The sequence below is a fragment of the Enhydra lutris genome, unplaced genomic scaffold (genome assembly GCF_002288905.1).
Source record: "Enhydra lutris kenyoni isolate GAN:26980312 unplaced genomic scaffold, ASM228890v2 scaffoldscaffold3, whole genome shotgun sequence".
NCBI lineage: Eukaryota > Metazoa > Chordata > Mammalia > Carnivora > Mustelidae > Enhydra > Enhydra lutris.
In genome coordinates this window covers 40,125,707-40,149,643 of record NW_019154087.1, presented here as the reverse complement: position 1 = coordinate 40,149,643, position 23,937 = coordinate 40,125,707, and the positions used below count along the sequence as shown (strand labels likewise).

The following is a 23,937-nucleotide window of genomic DNA, read 5'->3' as shown; positions in this document are numbered from 1 at the left end:
AGGCCCCTAAGAACAAAGAAAAGGGAAAAAAATAAATAAGATCAAAGACTGTGCAGCTTCTGGTACCTTACCTCAGTCATAACGATGAGGACCAGGCAGGACAATGGAGTGGTTCTCACCTGTTGTCCCTTGTGGGAATGAGGCCCTTGGGTTCTGGGATACTATTTCTAACTACAGTAGAAAAATGACCACCCCAGGCTTAGGACTTTCCCAGGAATATGACAAGTGAAACTCCAATTGCTAACAAATAATCACTGATTTAAAAAAAAAAAAAGAATCTGGTTTTTCATTTCTAGAGCACTATGGAAGGCAGTCCAGTTCGTTAAGTCACCTAGAAACAAAACTGCAAAAGACGCTGATTGTGGTCCAGGCCAGGTAGGTCCTGACAGAGACACAGAGACCTAGGGGCACTGAGTCTACTTCCCATTCTAGCTAAAGGGGCCACTGAGGACGAGGATTACCTGTATAGAACCCATAATTACTCCTGGGGTAAAAAACACCAGAGCACAGATTCCAGTGGCTGCTGGCGATGGCACTGCATTCACAGATCAGGAGATTATCAACCGAATCCCGAGGACTACATGTGCCAGGGTCCAGGCAAAAGGCAGGAGGAGTGGGTGAGACGGCACCAGGAAATTGGGCAAAGGCAAGGAAGATACCTGTCTGCGAAATGATAGTTTTTTTTTTTGTCGTGTGCTACCTAGATTGCCTTTGTTAATTCTAGGTTTTCTAGAAACTCAGTAAATACGATTTTTAGGAAGGCTACCCAGTGAGTTCATTGAAAAAGTTTCTGGAATACAGAAAATCCATTCCAAATAGAGGAAAACAAACCAAAAAATATTGTGGAACCCCCTCCCCCAATCCCTGAAAGCAAAATGAGAACAAAACAAATGACAGCAAGGTACAAAAAAGCAGGGAGATGAGATGAAACTAAGGAGATCAGCTTGGCCCTAGGATCAGTAAGGTGGGGGCTGCTGGTGGTTAGTTACGAGCAGCTGATGATTGTGAAGGCACAGCACAAGCACCGCGGGCCCCATTGCTGCTGCGCCCCACCCTCCCCCTCATCCACGGGAGGAGGGGAAGCAGGGAGAGAATGGAAGCCAGTTTGGGAGATGTCTTCACCTTTATCTCCTTGAAGAAGGAAGCCGTTTCGCCCTCGATAATTGGCTGCAGCAAAGGGCTTCTCCGCTTGCTGGAGGGGGATCCCTGCGACAGGTGTGGACAAGGTGGTTATACTTCGAACCCCTCTCCCTTGCCCTCCAGGCCTCTGCCTCCTCTGGGTCACTAGGATTCATCACTGACTTTGAACTATACACCCTAACCCCTGCCCGCCGAACAGTCCCAGGAAAACCCGAGACAACCAAAATTCTTGTCTGAGGCGCTGCTTCGTCCCAGAGCCCACAGCCCCAAGCCAAGGAGGCCACAGGACAGCAAGACTAGCCCACAAGCATGCTAACTGAACACAGAAGAAGCCTGAGGAGAGACGCTGGCCTGCTCCTCCTCCCCTCTCCTCCCTGATGACAGAGGAATGAGAACCCAGGAACCGTTAGAAGCTTCGAGCACAACATAGGCTGCTGAGGGGATTCAGATGTTGTACAGCCTCCCTGCTGTGCATTCTCCTTATTGAGAGACACCTGCTGAGGGCACACAGGGCTCCTGACTGGACAAGGAAAGGAGTCCTTAGATCGAATCCTTTCGTTGGTTAGTTCACTAATTTATTCTGGGAAGAATTTCTAAAGAAGTCGTTTTCTTCTAACACACCTGCCTGAAGTCTGGATCCTCCCTCATGCCTAGGGACAGATACACTGTTAAAAGTAATACAAAGATCTTATCTTAGAAATGAACAAGGAGGGGCGCCTGGTTGGCTCAGTAGGTGGAGCATGTGGCTCTTGATCTCAGGGTTGTGAGTTTGAGCCCCACGTTAGGTGTAGAGATTGCTTAAAAAGAAAATCTTTTTTTTCTTTTTTTTAGGATTTTATTTATATATTTGAGAGAGAGAGAGAGAACATGTACATGCACAAGCAGAGGGAATAGCAGAGGGAGCTGCAGAGGGAGAGGGAGAAGCAGGCTTCCCACTGAGCGTGGAGCCTGACATGGGGCTCATTCCCAGAACTCTGGGATCATAACCTAAGCCAAAGGCAGACACTTAACTGACTGAGCCACCCAGGCACCCCAAAAAGAAAATCTTAAGAAAAAAAAAAGAAAGAAAGAAACAAGGAGATTTAAAGCAGGAACTGAAGAGCAGCAGCTAAGATGGCCTCCATTTTAATAACAACATAAAAACAAGGCTGTGGCTGCTTATTAGAAAGTTTAAAAGTTAGCAGAGAAAGCCCCCTGTACTCCCGGAGGAGAGCACTGGGCCAGAGGCAAAGGATGCCCCAGGAGATGGATAGGGCAGTAAGGTTCACTCACAAGCTGGGTGGAAATATGGGGGGAATACTGGAATAAATATGGAAGGAGGGCAAGCTGGCCAGTGCCTGAAGACAAGATGCTGTTCCCTACTCTGGACAAAATAAAAATTCAGAGGCCAAAAGTAGTTGCGTGTCAGTCAGAGGATGGTGGCCGGTGACAGCAGCCGCCTAGGTACTAGCCTCCCTCCCTTTAGTTCCACCTCAGCTTCTCTAGAGCCTCCCCAAAGAAGCTGCTCTCTGGAGGTCCTTAGGATTTCTCCCTGGAGAGAATTCCCAGTGGGACTATCCCTCTCTTGGAGGGAGAGAGAAGATTTGGGACCGGAGAGGCCTCTGGACTAGAGGGTCCTGGGGAAAGCACAGCCCCGTCCTGCTGGCGCTCGGTCTCTGAGGGAAGGGTGGGAAGTCAGCCCAGCACCAGTCAGACGGATGGCTATGTCAAAGCATGCTGCCCAGAAGAAAACAAAATTCTAGCAGCTTCAGATTTGCTCATTTGGGCAAACGTAGTCTCAGAAGTCTTAGATACATTCTTCATGCCCCAAGCGGATGGGCTGTAAGTATTCATGCCAGGTTCAACTATTAAAGCCCACTCCTCAGTGAGAAGGCAGGGTGGGGCGCTCTCACCACAGCCAGGGCCCACCCCGCAGGCGGTCAAGCACAGAAAGGTGCCGTACTCACAATGATGGGGATGGTGTTGGCTCGGGACAGGATCTGCTTGACCAGCCGGTATCTGTCGTACAGTGGCTTCATGACCTGACGCTCGTTCTTGCTTACCTGAAAACAAGAGCATCAGAGCTAAGAAGCTGCCTCCGCTACAGTCAGGCTAGCAGAGGCTCAAGCATGCTCTGGGCCTGAGGGAAATCCGGATGATTCAGCTCCACTCTCCCCATTCTTGCAAAACTCATGGAAACGGGTGGTAGTATTTAGTCAGAGAACGTTTAAAATATCTACTTCAGCGGCAGATCTTTGGAAATCACTCCATCGTCATATTGCTTTTCCTCAATCAAAGCTATGACCATGATTGGTTCCCTGTTTAAACTATTCAAAGTGATTTACAATTTTCCAGATCCAGGGAAGAAGAAAGCATGTATTTCTATGATAATCCTTAAACTGTGCAGCTCTGTGATCAGTTTTTATTACTTTTGTTTTACAGGTCTTTCTCCTCCATGAAGTTGTTTTTGTTTTTAAGGACAAGATTCTGGCAAACCGTAGTTTTCAAGAAACACCTGCCAATAGACTGCACGGATGGTCTCCTCTCCAGTGCCCTGAGATCCGGCAGAGCGCTCACAGACGTAGAAGGGACTGTGTCCACAGGCAGTGGGGAGGAACCAGGCGAACCCCCTGGTGTTGTACTAGAAGCCCGTCATCACTTGCTACCTCTTCTTCCTGTCAGACCTCAAGCTCCAGAGAAAAACCAGGGTGTCTCATCCCTCTTTGCCTAGTTCCCTATAGCCTGGAACGGCCTCCTCTCTGCTCCTTGGTTTGGCAGAGGAGCCACCTCCCCCATGCAGCCTTCTTCCAACACTCCTTCCCCACTCTGAGAGACCTGCTCACACACCTCTGTGTCACCTACTGCAACCTGTGTACACTGCGTAACCCCACACATGCTTGTGTGGAATGTGCATGTCCCCTCCAACCTAGTGCCCCATGTGATGCTATTGGGCACTGGGGCTTTGGGAGGTGGTAAGGTCATGGGGGTGGAGCCCCCACGAACATGAGTAGTGCCCTTGTAAAAGAGACCCCAGGAGGTCCCCTGGCTCCTCCTGTCATGTGAGGACAGCAAGAAAATGGCTGCCTGTGAACCAGGAAAGGGCCCTTACCAGACACCGAATCTATCAGTTCCTTGCTCTTGGCCTTTCCAGCCTCCAGGACTATGACAAATATATCTCTGTTGTTTATAAGGTGGTTGTGTATGGTATTTTATTACAGCAGACCCAGCAGATGACACATTTTATACTCTACAGTAACTATCTGTTGGCACATCTGTCTCTTCTTCGAGACTATAAGCCCCCTGAGAGCACAGTAGGTGTTTCTGGATCCCTGGAAACTACCTCAGTGCCTGACATAATGGAAATATTCCATTAATATGTGTGAAGTGAGAGACTATTTCAAACATAAATGTGTATGCCAAGTGTATAGGTATGCATGCATTTCCCTTCTTTACTTAAATGCCAACAGAGATTACTTAAATCCCTTCTTTCTGTATTTCCTCTTTGTTTCAAGTTTGTGGTCTGTCTTCTGCACTTTATTTCCCCTGGACACATAAGGCAAGAGTTACAGAGGTAAGGAAGAGCAAATGGTATTAGGGGCCTGCTGGGCCTTCCGCTCTGAAGACAACCGTGGGTTATGCACAAATGGATTATTCCTTTTTAACCTTTTCTATCTGCCTTTCTCAAAGCGGTCAACAGTAAGTGATCTTTGGACGAACTTCACCTGCCAGGATAGGTCACTCTCATTGGGCAGAAATATCTTGTGGAACTATTTTCTATGAACAGCAATAAGAATCTTTTCTATTTCTTCCTAATAACACAATATTGAAAAGCACATGGCATTTTCCTATTGTTAGCTGCCATATCAAAAGGAGTTTTAAAACTGGCATTTCATAGAAGATGACCATCCAAAATGAAAGGGAACACAGATGTTATTTTACACCAGAAAGACTGAGGATCAAACGATAGGTGTTCCTACTAGACGCGCCCACCGCAATGGCTAACATGAGACAACAGATGGTGTCAAGGGTCAGCGAGAATGCGGAAGGACTGGAAATCTCCTTCACTGCTGCTTAGAGCAGAGCATGCTGGACCACTATTTGGCAGTGCCTGCTAAAGTTGCACATATGAGTCCTTGGCTCTGCTTTTAAGGGTAAAAAACACCACCACCAAGTGTGGCCTCAAGCTCACCAACAGACACACAGAATAATGTTCACAGCAGCACTACTTATAATAACTGCAAACTGGAAAACACCCACATGCCCAGCAACAGAACAGATACGCTCCCCCAACTGAACACTGCACAGCAATGAGGATGAGTGGGCCACAGCTACGGGCAACATCATACACTGACCCCACAAAAAGACAGTCACATAATATAAGCCAGATACTACTGGCACGAGGGTACTCTAAGAGTCCACTTAGTAAGTTCAGAAAGAAGCAAACAGAAGTTAAGCTTTAGAGTCAAGGTAATGGTTTTCCTTGGTGGAACGGAGGTCTTGGTATTGACTGGAAGGGGACAAGAAGCAGGCCTGGGGGAGGACTGGTAACATTTGTTTCTTGGTCTGGATGCTGGTTACCTGGACTCGTTTATTTGGTGAAAATGCATCAAGACATATATTTACACTTTGAGCTTCTTTCTGTATTTACGTTATACTTCAACGACAGTTCAACAACAGCCACAGGTAAGTCCGAGGAGTAGAAACGGAGGGGTCTGTACGATCTCACGTGTGAAACGACACAGTTCAGGACTGGGACACATGGAATCACTTTTTAAACACAATGTATATCCAGGAAATGTGTTGTGGATGAGGTTAAGGCACATCCTAGCTGTCAACCCATGACATGTGGTGAAATACTGTGCAAGATCAACAATCGATAGTTCAGTGGACAAAAGACCTAGGAAAAATAACAATAATAAGGAGCTACCATCTCCCATTGTGGACTCGCATCCTATTCTTTGCTGCTTGGCAGAAACATTTCTGGACTGTAGAAGCAGAGTGTGGATTTTAGGAGGAGACTTTGCTGGTAAAACCAGCCAGATGTGGCAAATCTGATAGAAGCCAGTTTCCTCTCTAATTCTTTGTTCACATTTTCTAGTTGGAGCAGATGAAGGGGATCATTGGCTCAATTCTTTGGCTTATGACACTGATATTTAGATTTTCTATGAATTGTTCATGTTTTAAATTGATGACCCTCAGGAACTAATCACCTGTGAGTGATTTGATAAAGTCCAGTTTCTGACTCTGGTCCCACCCTATTTCCACCAAAATTAACACTGGCATTTGGTAGAAGTGCTAAACACCAGAAATATTAGAGATCTTTAAATTTGAGCAGTTAAAAGAATTAATACTACTTGATTTACACCAGAATTATTTTCGTGATCTGTATCTGAAGCCAAAGGCTTGGTGATGCTAAATCATAAAACCACATCACATTCAATTATCAGAACTGGATTTTTAAACCACTGAGCCACCCAGGCGCCCCAGAACTGGATTTTTTAGTAGAGCCAAAATCTAGCCAATAGTTCCATAAACAAAGCAGGGCCATGACTGAACTGTTAAAACAAAGGAGGGGTCAGCTGATATTAAATGGACCATGGGAAAACTGGAAGTTGATATCTCTTATTCTTGAGTCATTTGCTGCTTGGAGATTTTGTTATTGATGAAAAACAGGCCTTTGAAGAGCCAGTAAAATTCTCTGAGCCTTGATTTCCTGATTGGTAAACTGCAGAATTCAGATTAGAAAATCTTTGTGATCTACAGTTGCTTGGAAATGACTTTAGGCCAAGCATGTAATACATCATATTTTCTATTACACTTTCACTCCTCTTGCTTCAGCCTTTATTAAATTTTCATTTAGGTGGGAGCTCTGAATGGCTTTCCAATGTGTGGGAATAGGGTTATTACTAAGATGTATTTTTGTGCACAAATCAGAATAACATAAAAACCTAGATGGAAACTTCTAAAGGGCAAAAGCAGCTCCTCCCATTCTGTCTTTGTTTAAAAAAAAAAAAAAAGATTTTATCTATCTATCAATCTATCTATCTATGTGGAGAGAACACACGAGTGGGGGGAGGGGGAGAAGGAGAGACAGAATCTCAGGCAGACTCCATGCTGAGCACAGAGCCCAAGATGGACTTCAATCCTAGGACCCTGAGATCATGACCTGACCCGAAATCAAGAGTCGGACGCTTAACTGATGAGCCACCCAGGTGCCCCAGTCTTCATTTTTGATTAAAGAAATCTTCAATGATCCCTTACTACTCTATTTGGTTGCTCTATAAAGTCTCAGATAATATTTCCAGGTACCAAGGGAACACCACCCAATAGTTAATCCACATTTAAACAGGGGAAAGTCTTGGACACAATTACAAAAGGCCCAATTAGACAACCGCATTTGTCTGCCTTTATCTTTTGTGATGGTTTCTGTCTTAGCCTTAAATAAAACTTCCTTACAGAAACACCCATTCAGGCTCTGTTACCGGGACAGTGTGCCGCACAGGTGAAAGAGAAAATGACTCAGGATTTTAATATGGAGATAAGGACAGAATTAGAACCCTGGAACGTCAGAGCTAGAAGAGCCTTATTTTTTCATACGATGAAACTAAGCCCTGGAGAGGGCAATGACTTGCCCAAGGCAATAGATTTGGGTCAAGAACCCAGGTTTAAGGACTCCTAGTTGTTTTCTTTCCATTCACAAATAAGATATGAAGTAAAGTAGGATCGTAACACAGTGAAGACATACTAAAAATGTCACGATGAAGCATTTTCCTCTAAGAGGGTTTGACCGAGTTGTTCTCTTAATATAGAGAATTCTGCCTTCCAGGCTCAGAGCTCTGCCTAGGTTGAGCTCACAAGACCTCTACCTATAAACAGAGGCTAGAAGCACCACTTTGTGAGAAATGATGCCACAGACAGACGAGAAACTATATAGCCTCAAACTCTTCTGAGTAAAACAACTGGCTTGAGTTTGTGTGTGGAGGGTACCACTGAGTCATAAAACTACTAGCAGGAGAAGACAAATGAGATGCATTCTTATAACTACTGCATTTTGGCCCATCAACTCAGAAAGAGACAACTCTCTCCTCTTTATTATCAGGTAATAATAGTTGACTAGGCAAAGATCAGATCATCCCAAATAGCGGATAGACAAAGGGCAGTATACATATATAAGACTTCAGAGTCTGCATTTAAATTTGAACAGAGTGTGTTTCGTGTCATGTTAGTTCCCAAGATATTAGAGCATAATATAAAATATACTGATGAGAAAGAGACTCAAGGGGAAACCAGAAGCTCTGAGAAGCAACGCCTTCCTTCTAGGTTCTCATCAAGGAGCGATGTGTACCACAGTGACCTGCAGTTATGTGTTGTACTTTCTGTGACATGGTCTTCTGATGAGATCTTGAAGTGTTGAAAGGACATGCATTCATAATAATTAGTAGGGATTTATGTGCCCTTGAGTAACTGAGTGTATTTTGTTTCTCATTCACGTGTCACTCTGTGGACTGTACTGTTAAAGCAAACAGCCTTGTTTAAAAAATGTACAAGAGTAGCACACAACTGTTTTTGGCCTGTGATTCTGACAGTCAGTCATTGTCCTTTCAAATCAGAATCTGTAGACTCAGCAAAAACCCATGAGCTTTGAGCACCTGCTTTTCTAAAAACAAACAAACAAACAAAAACCAAAAAAACCCCGCTGGCGTTTGGAATGATAGGCTAGCTCTGAAAACCCACATATTTTTCTTTTAGGAAGAGTGTTGCCCAAATGGTATTTACAGTTCAGGGTCCATGGCAACACCACAGACCTAAGAATGAGAAGTTTACTCTTTGATTTTCACACTGGCCGGATATCAAATGAACTCTGTTTTTCCTGAGGAGGCTGGGGCACCATGTTCCAGAGGGAGGCAGAGAGTCTGACCATGAACCAGCAACGAATGCCACTCAAAGTTCTAGAGCACTTGTTCCCTGCCCGATGAGATGTTAGTATCCAGACCCAAAACGGTCTCCTTCCAACATCTAAAAGAATGATGAGAGAAAAGCGAAAAACAGAGAAGGGCCAAGAACTAAGATTTCATATTCCTAATGATAAGAGCACTAAAACAGGGTATGTTCTCTCTCCTCAGTCCATCACTTAATAAGAAGAAGGCCGCAGATAGCAGAACATATACTTGTAGCAGAAATGACAACATTATTGACTGGGGAACCCCTGAGCCACCTGCTAAGCCACCCAGCCCACTTCCTCAGTGCCAGACAGCCCACGGGTAAATGTGTCTGCACAGGTCTGAACCGTCCGTGACAAGCTACGAGGGGCAGCTACGGTACAGACAAAGCACTCGACTCCTACCTCAGTAGCCTAGAGCTCCAGGGCTGGCTCAACAGGACTGGGATCTGACTCTCGGTCTGCTGATCCCAGTCCCTGCACATCCCCTCAGCCCAGGCAGACTGAGAGGACCAGTGTCCAACTCAGAGCAACAGATACCCAGCATACAAGCCCCCTAACTAGCCCCAAAGTTTGGGACTAGGAAGCAGCTGAGAGATCTTGGGGCCTCAGGCAAAGAAGTCTATCAATGTCGTAGGTGAACCCACGTGAGGAAAAGAAGAAATGCTGGAGATGGAAAGTGTACAAGTCCCCTCCTCCTTCCCCACCTGCCTGGTGGCCACAAGGAGATCTACACTTAAAAGGCTCTGAGCCAACAGTGGAGAAGGGGCTCCTCTCTGCTAGAAGGAGTTCAGTTCTACTTCTCCAAATTTTGAATCCTCCAGGAGAAAAGGACAAGTTTCACAATATGTTTAAGCTCCAGTGCATTTACTATTTGGTTCAATGCCTTTAAAAAATCCAAAACAAAACTTGGCCTGAAACATGACCATTATCCTGGAGCACCAGTATTTTTCCACTCTAGGGATAGGCCAGTAAAATCAATCATCAGCAGCCCCACGGGTTTTTTTTTTTTTTTTTAATTTAAACCTGATACATTCAGAACCAAAAATACCACAGACGATGCATTCCACAGTTTATTGGGCACATGGTGTCAGGTGTTTGTGCTAGATGCTGACATCAGGCGCCCCTTTAGAGGAACAAGACACAGAACTCCTGCCCTCACAGATCTTAGAGTCTGGTGCATTATTCTGGAAGCTTCTTTATTCAAAAGAGTATATTTTACATGAAAATACTATCTCCATTATATAGCCGGGGCTGGGACTGGAGAAGAGACCTCCGCATTTTGGCTGTGTACAAATGCTTCTGGGAATATAAACTTCCTGCTTCTTTACAAGCTGCTCTTAAGAACTTGTTCTGTTGGGTTCTTGACAGCACTCTCCACAGAACGTCACCGAAAGGAACTGACAAGGATATCTGATTATGAGTTTCTTAAGGAATAGAGCAGAGAGGCCTACTGTGCCACTGTCTCCCCCAGGACTAATGAAGAGCACGCAATAACCACACTTTATAACAAATGGCTCTCAGTGCTTCCTGTCGCTAGAAAAAGGCAAAGTCATATTTTGGATTCCTCACATTTCTGGTTCAGGATGGTGCTTGGAACTTCTCTACAGAAGAAGTTCTCTACACTGGCCTCGGCTACACTGAAGTGAGATTGAATTTTTGGGCAAATCATACTAGTTTAACACCTTCATTTTAGGGACAAGAATGTCTCGAGTCTGACAGCTTATGGGGGCAGAGCTAGGGACAGAGAAGTCTCTAGAGCTTTGTGTACTCATCTACAACCTACATCCCCCTCCACCACTGTCCCTCTGAAGCAGAACACTAGTGACTACATGTTAGCTGCAATCTTGTGTTTCTTTGGAACTCAAATTCAGCATCTGTTCAACAGGGGAAATCTCTCCTCAGTTCAGCCTTCAGAGATCTTAGGTCTGCTGAAAATAGGAAGTCATCTCCTAAACATGAGGAAAACCCACGTATCAAATACTGAACATAGAAGATTCATTTCTAGAGCCACACAATTGGCCCCAAGCAGGAAACCCAGTCCATTCACATACCGGCCGCCCATGAATGCTTTCGTAATATAACAGAGCTTTCTGCAGGGCCACTTTCTCGTTGGCAATCTGGTCTTTGGTCATATCCTGAATAAACACAAGGAGAGAGAAATCAAAGTTGGGGAAACATTTATGAACACTCCGGCTTCTTTCGGTCAACAAATTTCCTCAAGGAAGGTTAAAAAGAATCTTCCTACAGTTGTTCCTCTGAGCTCTATTCAAAGCTCACTTAGGAATTAGCTCTTCCTGGCTTTCTGCTGGCAACAGAGAGAGCAGAGCAGAGCCATCGTCAACTACCTGTGGCTCCCATGTGGCAGCAAAGGCATGCTGAGGTAAGCGAGGCTGTCAGGCACATCGGGCTTAGCTTAACAGCCCAAGCGATGACTACGGTCACAAGTTACACAGTCCCAAAGGGTCATCTACAGCCCTTCTACTCCAGAGCCATCAAACCGTCTGTGAACCCCAACGGCTTCTTTCTGCAATCTCTATATGAGAGTGTTCTGCTTTCAATGGGTCGTCCTAAACCAAAGTACTAGCACTGAAAACACTCTCGGACTGCTCCATCTGCTTCTCCAGACATCTAAGAGTGTGGGGGACAAGGGTGTGGGAGGTCTGAGCAGACGTCACTGTGTAACCTCTTCCCACAGGGACCCATGTGTCAGGCCCTATGTTTCCACCATGTTGACTAGCAGTTGGCTTGGGGTCTCCACCGAATCCCCACACCTTAATGTCCTCAGGACGGCTGCTTTCTGCCCGCTTCTCCTGGAGCTTCCTCTGGATGGATTCCAGGGTGGCCTCGACGCTGGGCTTTACGGCTTTATCAATGAGCTCTTGCTTCTTCTCGTCTTCTTTCTCAAGCTGGGAACCGAAACTCTTGGGCAGTGTGTTGCTTCGCTGCCGCATCCTGGGGGTTAGGTCCTCTTCTGATATCTTTAGTTTGGACTCTAGTTTGAAAACATTTGGGGGTGGTGACATATGAGAATTGATATCTGCTGAACCTCAGTTGTTTTTCTGTGGTGTTAGTAACCATGTAGTCCCACCTTTTTTTAGAAACTATCTAATTATAACAGTAGTTGAAATCCCTGGGTTATTATGTAAAACCTGAGAAAATGCTAACATCTTCTTGAACTATCTGGAGTGCTTCCCTAACCCGAGTTCCTAAGAAAGCCTTAGCCATGTAACATCCATGCTTTGGCCACACCCACAGGTTTGCTGTTCTCAGAACGTGGTAGATGTTTCTATACCTACTCCCTCACTGTTGAATAGCACCGACTGATCCAGCACCTCACTCTGGCCAACTTTCTCTGGACAACTTACAGATGTCATTTTGGAATTATTTTCATGTGGTTGTTTATATGACTATCTTCTAAGAGACAGCATGCTTTGGAGGGACAAGGACCCAATCCTTTTTATGTTCCTCCATGCTTACAGGTCTTCTCCTAACACCAGAGCAAATAAAAAGTCATGATTTAGGTAAATGGGGAAATGCCGCAGAATTTGCATCTTAGCTGACCCGGGTTGTCCTGTGATGGAGACCATGGTGAGATATGGGGAAGGTGTGCTCTGAACACCAAGAAGGCTGGGAAGCAGCGTCAAGGAATTTGTCTTTTCTGAACTATTTCAGCAGTGGCACTCAGGATGCAGTGATACTGTGAATTCTGCAAGTGAAAACCATGGCGGAGGTCTAAAACTTTACCTACCTTTAAGCTGTTTCCGGAATTTGGCAAGGTCATTTGTCCATTTTAGAACCTCTGGATTGGCTGCTTTGTCACTGTGGGAAGGCTGAGAAAAGGAAAATCTAATGTAAATGTATACGAACCAGGCAGGGAGCCCAACGTGGGGGTCAATCCCAGAACCCTGGGTTCATGACCTGAGCCAAAGGCAATTGAGCCACCCAGGTGCCCCATGATCAGATCGTTTTAAAGAGGAAGAGAAAGTCAAGTCCCACTGGGAAAAAATTCATCATGAACAATCAGAGCAAACATCATAAATGTAATTCCATTATCTTTCTTTACATTTGGTTATTTTTGATGCTTTCAAAGAATTCCTCATAGGCAAAATGCTGTACTTCTATTTAGTCCATGGTCCTGTTTCAGGAGTCAGAAGGTTTAAGCTATTGGGTTAACAGAATGGAAAGCTGAGGGGGTACGTTTTACGCTGGGATCACCACATAAACTGCCTTTCTGCCACTCTTGTGGTCAATGCTTAGAGCTGAGAGAAGAATGAGGTCAGTACCGATGAAATTTTAGAAGATCATTTTGAACTAAGTTTTAGCCAAAATAAAGAGTCATTTAATGATCTTTCCCATTCCTTCTCGCAGAGTTTATAAGAGGTCAACTAAAACACCAAATCATTTGAAAGAATACCCAATTCAAGGAAAATGCTGATGTATGACGTCTGGGGCTTCTCAGGGTTTACTATTCAGTTTTTATCGCCTTTTGTTTTGAGGCTTTCTAGAAATCTCCCTTAACTTTTTGTCACTTTTCCAAGTTGCTGATATGCTGGCATGTGGGTACTGTCAGGGGACAGGAGGGGATGGGAGGGGACAGGACAACCCTGCATGGAGACACTTACTCTGTACTTCCTCTCCTCTTCAAATCTATCTTCGAACTTTCGGATCTTCTTTTTAAGGTTCTGAATCCTTCGCGTGAGCTGGGCCGGTGTCAGGTCCTCCCGCTCATCATCATAGGACCCAAGAGAGGAGCTCCGGCGCCTGTGAGGGACATTGAGTGGGGTGCTCATTGCCTGCATAGGGGCTTGGGGGGTGGGGATGCAGCATGGAGGGAAGGGAGTCTCCATCCTCTCCAATAAAAGGAAGTGTACTACCATTTCATTTCGTGACCCTGAGCTCTCTAGGTCCCACCTATCAACGGGTCTAAGTTTCTCTTGCTTACATTTACAATTAGCAAAGGGAGGACTGAAATATGCACTGCAGAACTGAAAGTTAAATTTTAGATAGCTCTGGAAAGAAAGTGCTTAGTGGAGATGCAGTATGTGGCGCTCTAGTCGGGCCAACTGAAAAACAGAGCAACAGAGCCCGTGTCCTAGGATGGAGTATTCCCAATATGTCCTTCTGCAGACCTGCAACACCATTCCCATTCTTCCTAACATTAGGGCGATGACGGACTGGCTTACCGGCAACAAAACATACCTCATGAAAGAATGGGAATTTGGGGGAGAAGGAGGCACTTCCGTGTCATCCAGGTATTGCCTGCTCTGCCCATAAGCGTAGAACCGAGGAGAGAGCATGGGGTCACTGTCTTCATCCAGAAGCTGGCGAATCAGGGGTCCGGCCTGCGGGGAGAGGCGTGCTTCATCAGAGTCCACGTTCTCCTGCTGCCATGAGAAGGTAGGGATGGGCTCTGCAAAATACAGAGGGGAAGAAGTCAAAATTGCTCATGGAAGCATAACTGTTTCCCAAGCGTTCTGAATGGTTTAGGAGGCACTGAATTTAAATGCGAACAATTCGCATTTCAGATTTAAGGTTCTGATGAAGGACACTACGCCCCGGCTGGCATCACCAATATATCTGACAGCCATGTCATTGCTTGCTTTCCAAAGAGAAGTTACTAGGGCCACCTGGAGGAATGACCTTAAAGAAGGAGAGCAAATACTGCATGCTTCCAACTTCCCTCCCTGGTCAGGGACAAGAACTTTCTCCCAGGTGAGGGCATGAGGGAGAAGCAAAGCATGGGCATCCGGGGGCGAGACATTTGGCATCGTAGCTGCACGTCCCTCACTGGAACAACCGAGGAGTCACATTCGTCTTGTGAGAGCCCATTTACCCAGGAGTCTGCACCTTCCATTTAGGGCTTTCAGTAAGCTGTTCATGTGCTTCTGCTTAGTGCTGGGATTAGCATGTGTAAGATGCGTGTTTTGCACTTGAAATTTCAGAAGCTGCTCAAGACTACAGTTAACATAAGATGCTTACATAAATTAGTCAAAGAGAAAAAGAAAAAGAAGAATGCTTTACAAAGGGTAAGTCTGTACAAATTATTTTAGACAGTCTTTAAGAAAAAAATACACTCGGGGCGCCTGGGTGGCTCAGTGAGTTAAAGCCTCTGCCTTCGGCTCAGGTCGTGGTCTCAGGGTCCTGGGATAGAGCCCTACATCGGGCTCTCTGCTCGGCAGGGAGCCTGCTTTCCCCTCTCTCTCTGACTGCCTCTCTGACTACTTGCGATCTCTGTCTGTCAAATAAATAAATAAAATCTTAAAAAAAAAAAAAAAGAAAGAAATACACTCAATGCAACATCCTGATTTGTCATTTTTGGAGGGAATGGGGTAGTATTTATTTCTTTTTCCTTCAAGATCCAACTCAGTATGCATTAAAAAAAAAAATCCTATCAGATTTGAAAGATAGATCTCAGATGATGTAAGGTTTTTATTTGTAGCAGTCCCTGAATTTAAATAGAAGGTAGGCTTTAAGTATACTTAGGGATTAGTGTGACTTACACAAGGCTGGGATCCGGCCATGCTTGGAAATTCTGGGATTCCTAGAGCAACACTCGTTCCTTCAGCTATCAAAGTGTTTATCAGATCTACTAAACGGTCTTAAACAAGTGCTTGTTCAGTATTTTATTTAAAAAGATCATATCATAATCATAGAACATTAGAGCTGGTTGAAACTCCATTCACTATCTAATTTAGTGATTTCTCAACCCCAGCTGCACGTTAGCATCATGAAGGGAGATACACATAACTTCTAATGCCCCCGCCCACCCCAGCCAACTAAACAGAATATTGAGGTGTGATATTCAATTTGTACAATAAATTATGAACCTGGAAAAGCTGGTTGTCTTTATTTACAATATATAAAAAATATAAAAACTGTACAAAATGCAGCGAAGGCAAAAAACTGGCAGTGACTTGGTCTAAATCTTTTAGTTTCCAAAGCAAGGCTCAGTACTGGAGGTAAGCAACTGAAATGTCTGTCTGACTTCAAGTGTAGTAGGTTTTATGTAGCTGTTTTAGCTGAAGTAGAACATGGAAGCTAAATTTCTTCACCTGGTTTATAGAGTGTTTGGGTGCACTCAGAATCCAACAGGTATAAATTCAGATGTCAGTGGATGGTTGTACTTCATCTAGTTCTTAGAAAGAAATTGTAGTTCACCCTACCCAATAACATACATTCCACTAATCATGGGGCAAGCAAAAATGTTAGTGGATCATTTAACATAGTACTTGAGTGCCGTATAGTAACTACATTTTTACAGCAGAAACATACATGCTCATAGAATTCTTCAGCTAAAATTCAACATGGTATTACATTACTCAGTTTGAATCTTGAAGCAGGATGAATTACTGAAGTCAACTGATTTTTTTTCTAAACATAATAAATTAAAATAGCATTTGAACAGAAAATGCATAGTTTCCACACAATCCAAAGCACCATAAATGTCCCCTCCACGAACATAATACCTCTTATTCAACTAACGGAAATTATTTAAATGTTAATTAATATTTAATACTTAATAATTAATATTCTATTATTGAGTTAAATTAGTTAAATGTTAAATATCAACCTCCCCACCTCCAGTACTTTAAAATCTGCCCAAGTGATCCTATATGCATTTAAGTTTAAGAATCACAGATTCAACCCAACAGATTACAGACAAGGAAACTGAAACCTGAAGACTCTAAGAGCAAATATCTCATCAATGACAAGAGTTGGGACAAAAACGAAATCTCCTGACTTGAAGGACAGTGCTTCAATTTAGTACATGCCAGATGCCCCAATCACAGGGATGATTATCTGAAATTTTTGAAGACCCCACAGTAGGGGAGGTAGGCATATTAATGTAAGAAAATATTGACCTTATGTAGAATGAGGTCCATAGGTTCTCATAATTTAAAGAGAATGAAGTTCTCTGGGAGCTCAGACGGTAATATAAATTATTTTAAAAAGTATGAAAGCATTGTTAAAGACAGATTTTTTTTTCCCCCACTACTCTCAAAAAGTGGCAGGGAACATTCTGGTAGATGTATCTGGCTAAATCTGGAGGTGCCCAGAAGTTGCCCCTCACTTGCACTAGAGTCTGCAGAAGGCTCCTCGTAAGCATTAGGGCTCAGATATGAGCAGCTCCAAACTACTGGCATAAAAGAGCAAAAAACTGATGAGAAGTGAGGGAAGGAGAGGGTAGAAGAAAGTAATCCCTAGAGAAATAAGAAAAGTGTAGTGCTAAGTTACAGAAAATGGAACTATGAAACTGGCCAGACTGTATCTTTAATTTCATGATAATTCTTAAGACAGCAGTGATTTTCTTAAGGACTAATATCAACAGAGCCAGGCAGGGAAAGAGTTAAGATGCAGCCAGCAATAACCTCAGGGCAGAGTGGCAAAGGAGCAAAACAAGGGGCCGGGGCGGAGAGGCCAAGGTGGTGTGCAGGGGGACAGAGGGCAGAGGCAAAGCAAAGTCTGATGTTGATATTGGCATGTGGGTGTGCTGGCTAGTTTGACATTTCTACTCATAACAGTTTAGTTTGAAAAGGTGTTACCTTAGATCCTGAAATCCTTTCATTTGTCTGAACCTAGCAGAATATCTCTTTAGAAATATCACAAGAGATCTTTCAGTTTTCGGTTATGTGTCCTCTGTGTACAAAATGAGAGTGTCTGTGACCATTTTCCAACCAGATCTCCACTAAAAAAGGTACCGTGATCCTGAATTAACAATACAACACTAATCATGGAACTGAGTTATGCTTGTTTGATGCTTTGTGGAGCCATTTATCAGATTTCCTTTGCATTAACACAGACTCATTCCCCACCGCTCACTTGAATGATAGATAAGAAGACCCAATATGCCCTTTTCTTAACATCACCAGTGCTATATACGAAATACGCAGCTGAATTCTAGCTTATGGGTGACATTTTCTCTTAAAGGATATAGTTAGCATAAATGAATTCACTAAAAAATGACAAATGTAAACCATTATGAATTTCAATTAACAAAGTAAAAGGTTATGTTGCATCATTAGTATGCATGTAGAACAGGAGTGAAGTTTCTTACCCATCCAACATAAAATGCTTGCATTTTTCTCTTCTCTCTCTCTCTTTCAGTTTCATGGATTAATTCATTCACTTTTTTATTGAAATATAATTAATATACAGTGTTATATTAGTTTCAGGTGTATAATATTTAAGAATTCCTTGCATTACTCAGTGTTCATCAAGATTAGTGCACTCTTACTTCCTTTATCTATATCACCCATCCCCCCCTCCCCCGACAACCACCAGCTTCTAGGTAAGAGTCCATTTTTTGTCTCTTTTTTTCCCTTGTTCATTTGTTTGTTTCTTAAATTCCATGTAAGTAAAATCATGATAGTTGTCTTTCTCAGTCTGACTTACTTCACTTAGCATAACACCCTCTAGACCCATCCATGTTGTTGTAAATGGCAAGATCTCTCTTTCCTTTTTTTCTATTGAATTATAATTTAAGGCTCTTATAATTTATAAAATTACACATAATATATAGTTCAATATAACTAAATCAAAAAAGCCAACTATTCTTCATTTTAGTTTGTAATGATCTAAAAAAAAAATGATCTCATGTTTTGATAGTTGACACTCAACTAGACAAAAAAGGAAGAACTGAATAGAGCAGTGTCTACCGGACAGGATGCCCAATTGCACTGCCGACCTAGGGATTCAGTTTCAAGGATGCATTCACTGACCACTCCCAGTGCCTAGTCTGGAAAATAGTTTATATTTTAATCAGTAATTCTAGAGCAACGAAATGGACAAATATATTGCAAGGAAAGTATTCAAAGGGAAAACAGAAAAGATTAGAGGTTTCAAATTAGATTTTCATCTTAAAACACCACATAAAAGAAATGCGTTTTTATATCCAGACCAGAATTCCTTAAGTTCTGTGATTTCAGCCACGTGTCTTGTCACAAAGAATGCTGGACATAAATATGGCATGTCTCTCTATGAAAAATTAATCCATCAGGACAGCTGACATCACAGCAGGTCAGAAGTAACAGAGATAAAAGCCATATCCATGCTACCTAAGTGATAGAAAAGAATAGGTCCTGGGGAGTTCCAGCTGAGACACTGTAGTACACACAGAAATAAAGGAAATTCATTGCAGGAAGAAGAAACATAGTCTGAGTAATATTAATGTGGTCACCGCGACAGAGCTACTCTCTGCTTAGCCAGCTGGATCCATTTGCTATACAAAAGAAAATTGGCTACTAAGATGATTTATTGAAGAAACCTGCTAGAATTACAGGAGCTGATGTTTTCCACTTCTCATTTCCAACTACATGCTATTTAGAGTCATTACGCCCTGGCACAACATCATACCTCCGTCTTTCAAGGTGGATCCTCGGTGGTGCAAGGAGGAATGGGCACATCCCAGACGCTGGAAGATGTAAATCCCATATAGGGAGGGAAATCCTATTATAAAAATTTCCTTGGGGCACCTGGGTGGCTCAGTGGGTTAAGCCTCTGTCTTTGGCTCAGGTCATGATCTCAGGGTCCTGAGATCAAGCCCCGCATCAGGCTCTCTGCTCAGTGGGGAGCCTGCTTCTCCTGCCCCCACCACTCTGCCTGCCTCTTTGCCTATTTGTGATCTCTGTCAAATTTTTTAAAAAAATCTTTAAAATTTTCTTAGTGTTCCAAAACTTAACAGTGGTAGTACTATTAAACTGTTCAGTTAATCTTGCAAACAAACTCTCAGAGTTAGAAGAAACCTTAGTTGTCAACTTTGTCAATCCCAATTTAATCTTTCTATCTGCTTTGTCTCTATTTGCAAATTTAATAAGTGGATCCTTAATTGCTCCATTCAAGTCATTAATAAAATGTGTGAAACAGGCTAGAGCTGAGGACTTTCCTAATGAGAATACCCCTATTTGTGTCAACTTTGATCTGTGTATCTGCACATTTAAGTACTGTTGCTTAATCAGTTACTAATTGACTCTGTTACCTGTCTGCTATTCCTTCCACAGCTGACAGGGCACTGGAGTCCCTGTTAGAGGCCCAGCTGAGGTCTTTTTGAATGAGACATTTCCTAATCTAGAGTCTCATTCTCTCTCTCTCTCTCTCTCTCTCTCTCACACACACACACACACACACACACACACACAGGGAGGTTGGTTTCGTAAGATCTGTCCTTGGTCAGCAGTGGAGGACCCAGTAATTATGGACTCCTTCTCTGTGTTCAGAGCCACCCACTGTCATTAGGTAGATCTGGGCTCTGGTTTCAAAGAAGTCCAACTTAGGATGGTTTTTCCTGAAACTACACTTGGAAACATTTATGGAAGACAGTAATAACATCAACTAACACTCATGTAGTGCCTGTTAGGTGCCTGTACTGTGCCAAGCACTTTGCAAATACTAGCTCACTTAATTCTTACAACAAGCTTACTAAGTGAATACTATAATATCTGTTTACTCATATTGTCTGTTGTTAGGCCTATTTATTTTTATTTTAAAAAAATAGGGGCACCTGGGTGGCTCAGCGGGTTAAAGCCTCTGCCTTCGGCTCAGGTCATGATCCCAGGATCCTGGGATCGAGCCCCACATCGGGCTCTCTGCTCGGCGGGGAGCCTGCTTCCTCCTCTCTCTCTGCCTGCCTCTCTGCCTACTTGTGATCTCTGTCTGTCAAATGGATAAATAAAATCTTTAAAAAAAAAAAAAATTATTTATTGAGAAAGACAGAGCATGAGCAGGGTGGAGGAGGCAGAGTGAGAGGGAGAAGCAGACTCCGAGCCAAGCAGGGAGCCCAACGTGGGACTCAATCCCAGGACCCTGAGATCATGATCTGAACCGAAGGCAGATGCACAAGCAACTGAGCCACCCAGGTGTCCCTGTTATGCCTATTTAAAGATGGAGAAACTGAGGTCAAAACTGTAACACATTTACTAACTTGTCCACAAAGCTGCTGAAGTAGTAGAGCTGGGATTTGAACCCAGGATGTGCCTGGTCTTAGCCATTATGGCCCACTGCTTGCCAGGACACAAAACTGGCATTGCTGAGAAAGAGGCATCAGAGAGGAAGTCAGGAGATTTCATTATCCTGAATGATCATTTTTCTTTTTTTGGCCTCAGCTTTTTTATCTGTATAATGGCAGCATCCAGTCAAAAGGTCTTTAAGATCCCTTGCTCTTTCATCATTCTTTCAGAGAATTTTCAAAGTTATTTTTGACAAGTAGCAAGTAATAAATAAGAAGCATAAAGTATTTTAGCCCTTTAAAAATGTTCTTTTGGGGCACCTGGGTGGCTCAGTGGGTTAAAGCCTCTGCCTTTGGCTCAGGTCATGATCCTAGGGTCCTGGGATGGAGGCCCACATCGGGCTCTCTGCTCAGCGGGGAACCTGCTTCCCCCTATCTCTCTCTGCCTGCCTCTCTGCCTACTTGTGATCTCTGTCAAATAAGTAAAATCTTAAAAAAAAAAAAAATGTTCTTTTAAGTTTAACTTCACCAGGACAGCTGAGTACTTAAACCTCAATACTTCCACAAATACTTCCAAATCAACATGAATTGGCTGATTAGGAACATTCTAATTATGCAATTCTGAAGGGCTCTACATAACAAATAAAAGTACATTTGATTTGTGTACTCATTTAATTTTGGAGAGTGGCAGTAATAAAATAATAATACGATGTGGATAGGTCAAAAAATGTGCCCTGATATATAGCTACATACAGAGAGAAAGAAAAAAAGAAAAAAGCATGTATTATGTATCTGCCAACCAGCATGATTAGACTCTGATCCTACGTTCACTTTGACAGGATTCCACTCTATGTAGGCTATGGAATCTAATCATCGGGTTCATTTCCTTTTTTGTTGCCTTGACACAATCCGCCCCAGAAGCCAGAGAATGTCACTACCACACAGGAGCACCCAGGGCTGAGGCTAGCGCCAGCAGGCTGCTCACTGAGGACCATCGCACCTGACATTCTATGACTCTGCCTGGATATGAGAGTGTGAACTGAGGTGTGGGGATGGGGACCGGACCAGCAAACACTACATGGGGGCTTGGAGACTGGTAAGGGAGACTTACAGACAGATTCTGGCTCAGAAGGTTTGAGTAAACTATTACTTCCATTTATATATTTGGTTTCACTTTCACAGATTAAATTAGTGCAAAGTGGGTTCCTTACTGCGAAGCTACCATTAAACTTGTTTGTTTCTTATTGGGGCTATAAAACAAGAGTAGTATTTTAGTGATTGGACTTATGGCTCTCATCTGAACTACCCTTTATATGCAACAATTCCTTTATTTTGACTACACTTACTATAATAATATCCCATGAATGTTTAAAATAAATATATGTTAAAAAGGGGCTACTGAAAGCGGTAACCAAATGATCAAAATGGCCTTGAAATGAATCTGTGTAGATTTTTAAGATATGCAAGTTCAGTAACGCAGTAATTGGCAAAAGTTAACACAAGTCCTTTCATAAATTACATAGATAACATAATTAGCATTTCCAAGCCTATTGTATTTCTTCCCCGATAAGCTTTTTAAAATTCCAGCTAGTTGGTTCCTTCAAATTATTATTATTATTATATTATTATTTAGAAGAGAGTTCTTTACATTAAGTAATAAAACAGTTTTAAGGAAAGTTAACTTCCAACCACACCGGTGGGAATTTTCATACTGGCCTCTTCACATATGCTGGAAGAGGTCACAAATTTATGACTGATCAAGATAAAAATCATCAAACTGAGTCCATTTCAGGGGGACTAGAAGAGTCTCCCTGCCCCTTTACTGAATATACCAAGATAATGTGGCTAATTTGAATTCCGTCCAAAAATCCTAATTTTTTTCTAGAGTTTTGTGTTACTGATGTGAGGAGACTGTTATTCCTGAAATCCAAATACAGCACTTGTTTTGACTACTGCTTTTTTCGTTTATTGGGCCACAGTAGCTACTATGGGACTTTTTTTGGTGGTGGTGGGGATTTGTTTTTAATGAATTTAAAACACACCTGAATATCCCAAAAGTACATAAAACAAAAGAAGAACAATAAAACACTACCCAGGGATGTACCACTGAAATTAAAAAGGAAACAAAACAAACACCCTGCAATTTTTTTCTAGTGACCATATCATGAGCTGGGAAGGTCTGAGAAAATCTCCCACCCAACTGCCTAATTACATGGTAAAGGGCTAGAACATGTTTCTTGAATTGCAAAGAGGGAGAACTAGAATTTAAAAAAAAAAAAAAAAAACAACAACAACAAAAAAACCAGCTATTTTTGTTGCACCAAGCCCTGGGTGCAAGGAGCACAGAGGGATTACTATTTTTCACCTTGTGTCTGTTTAGATCGTCTTTTGCTCCTTCATCTAAACTCACTATCACAAGTACTTTCTGGTTTAAAGAGGGGTGAGGGAGAACACAAGGAAATCCAAGCGCTTCGGAAAAGGACTGTGATTTCTTGTAGCTGTGATTCTCTGTGTCACTGTGTTAAGTCGTGCTGCTATTCTGAAACCAGGCACACAATTTCTCCCTCTTTGTAGCCTCCAAACACACCCACTATACAGAGGCAGCCGGGCGTGCATTCTGGATACACATCGACACAGGTCTGGATGCAGACACATGGATAAGGAAGGAAGTGCGGCTTGACGGCACCGTTGCCAGCACCTTCCTGAAATGCAGTTTTGACAAGATGAGGACACCCTCTTCTTCCTCACAAGTCCATTTCTAACGTTTTGCCAAAAATCTCTAGGAAAACCAGCCTTCAACACTGCATTATTGCAGGCTTTCCATTGGAAGCACTTTTTGTACAGTGTTCTCTTTGATGACAAATCCCTTATGCTGGCTAACATGGCTTTTAAAAAATTCTGTCCATAAAGACAATCACAAAAGCAAAGCGAACTG

At 43.0% G+C, this 23,937-nt stretch overlaps 1 protein-coding gene across 3 annotated transcripts in view; it reads right to left on the bottom strand.

Annotated features, from left to right (window-relative positions):
* LOC111156558 (family with sequence similarity 13 member A) overlaps nt 1–23,937 on the bottom strand; it is a 335,168-nt gene that overhangs the window by 8,702 nt on the left and 302,529 nt on the right. For all 3 annotated transcript variants that reach the window (XM_022517539.1, XM_022517545.1, XM_022517554.1), the window contains 7 exons: nt 14,261–14,471; nt 13,684–13,822; nt 12,810–12,891; nt 11,833–12,053; nt 11,113–11,196; nt 3,087–3,182; nt 1,123–1,206 (listed from right to left, as the gene is read on the bottom strand). In XM_022517539.1, coding sequence (XP_022373247.1) covers nt 1,123–1,206; nt 3,087–3,182; nt 11,113–11,196; nt 11,833–12,053; nt 12,810–12,891; nt 13,684–13,822; nt 14,261–14,471 — 917 coding nt within the window. The remainder of the gene's footprint in view (nt 1–1,122; nt 1,207–3,086; nt 3,183–11,112; nt 11,197–11,832; nt 12,054–12,809; nt 12,892–13,683; nt 13,823–14,260; nt 14,472–23,937) is intronic.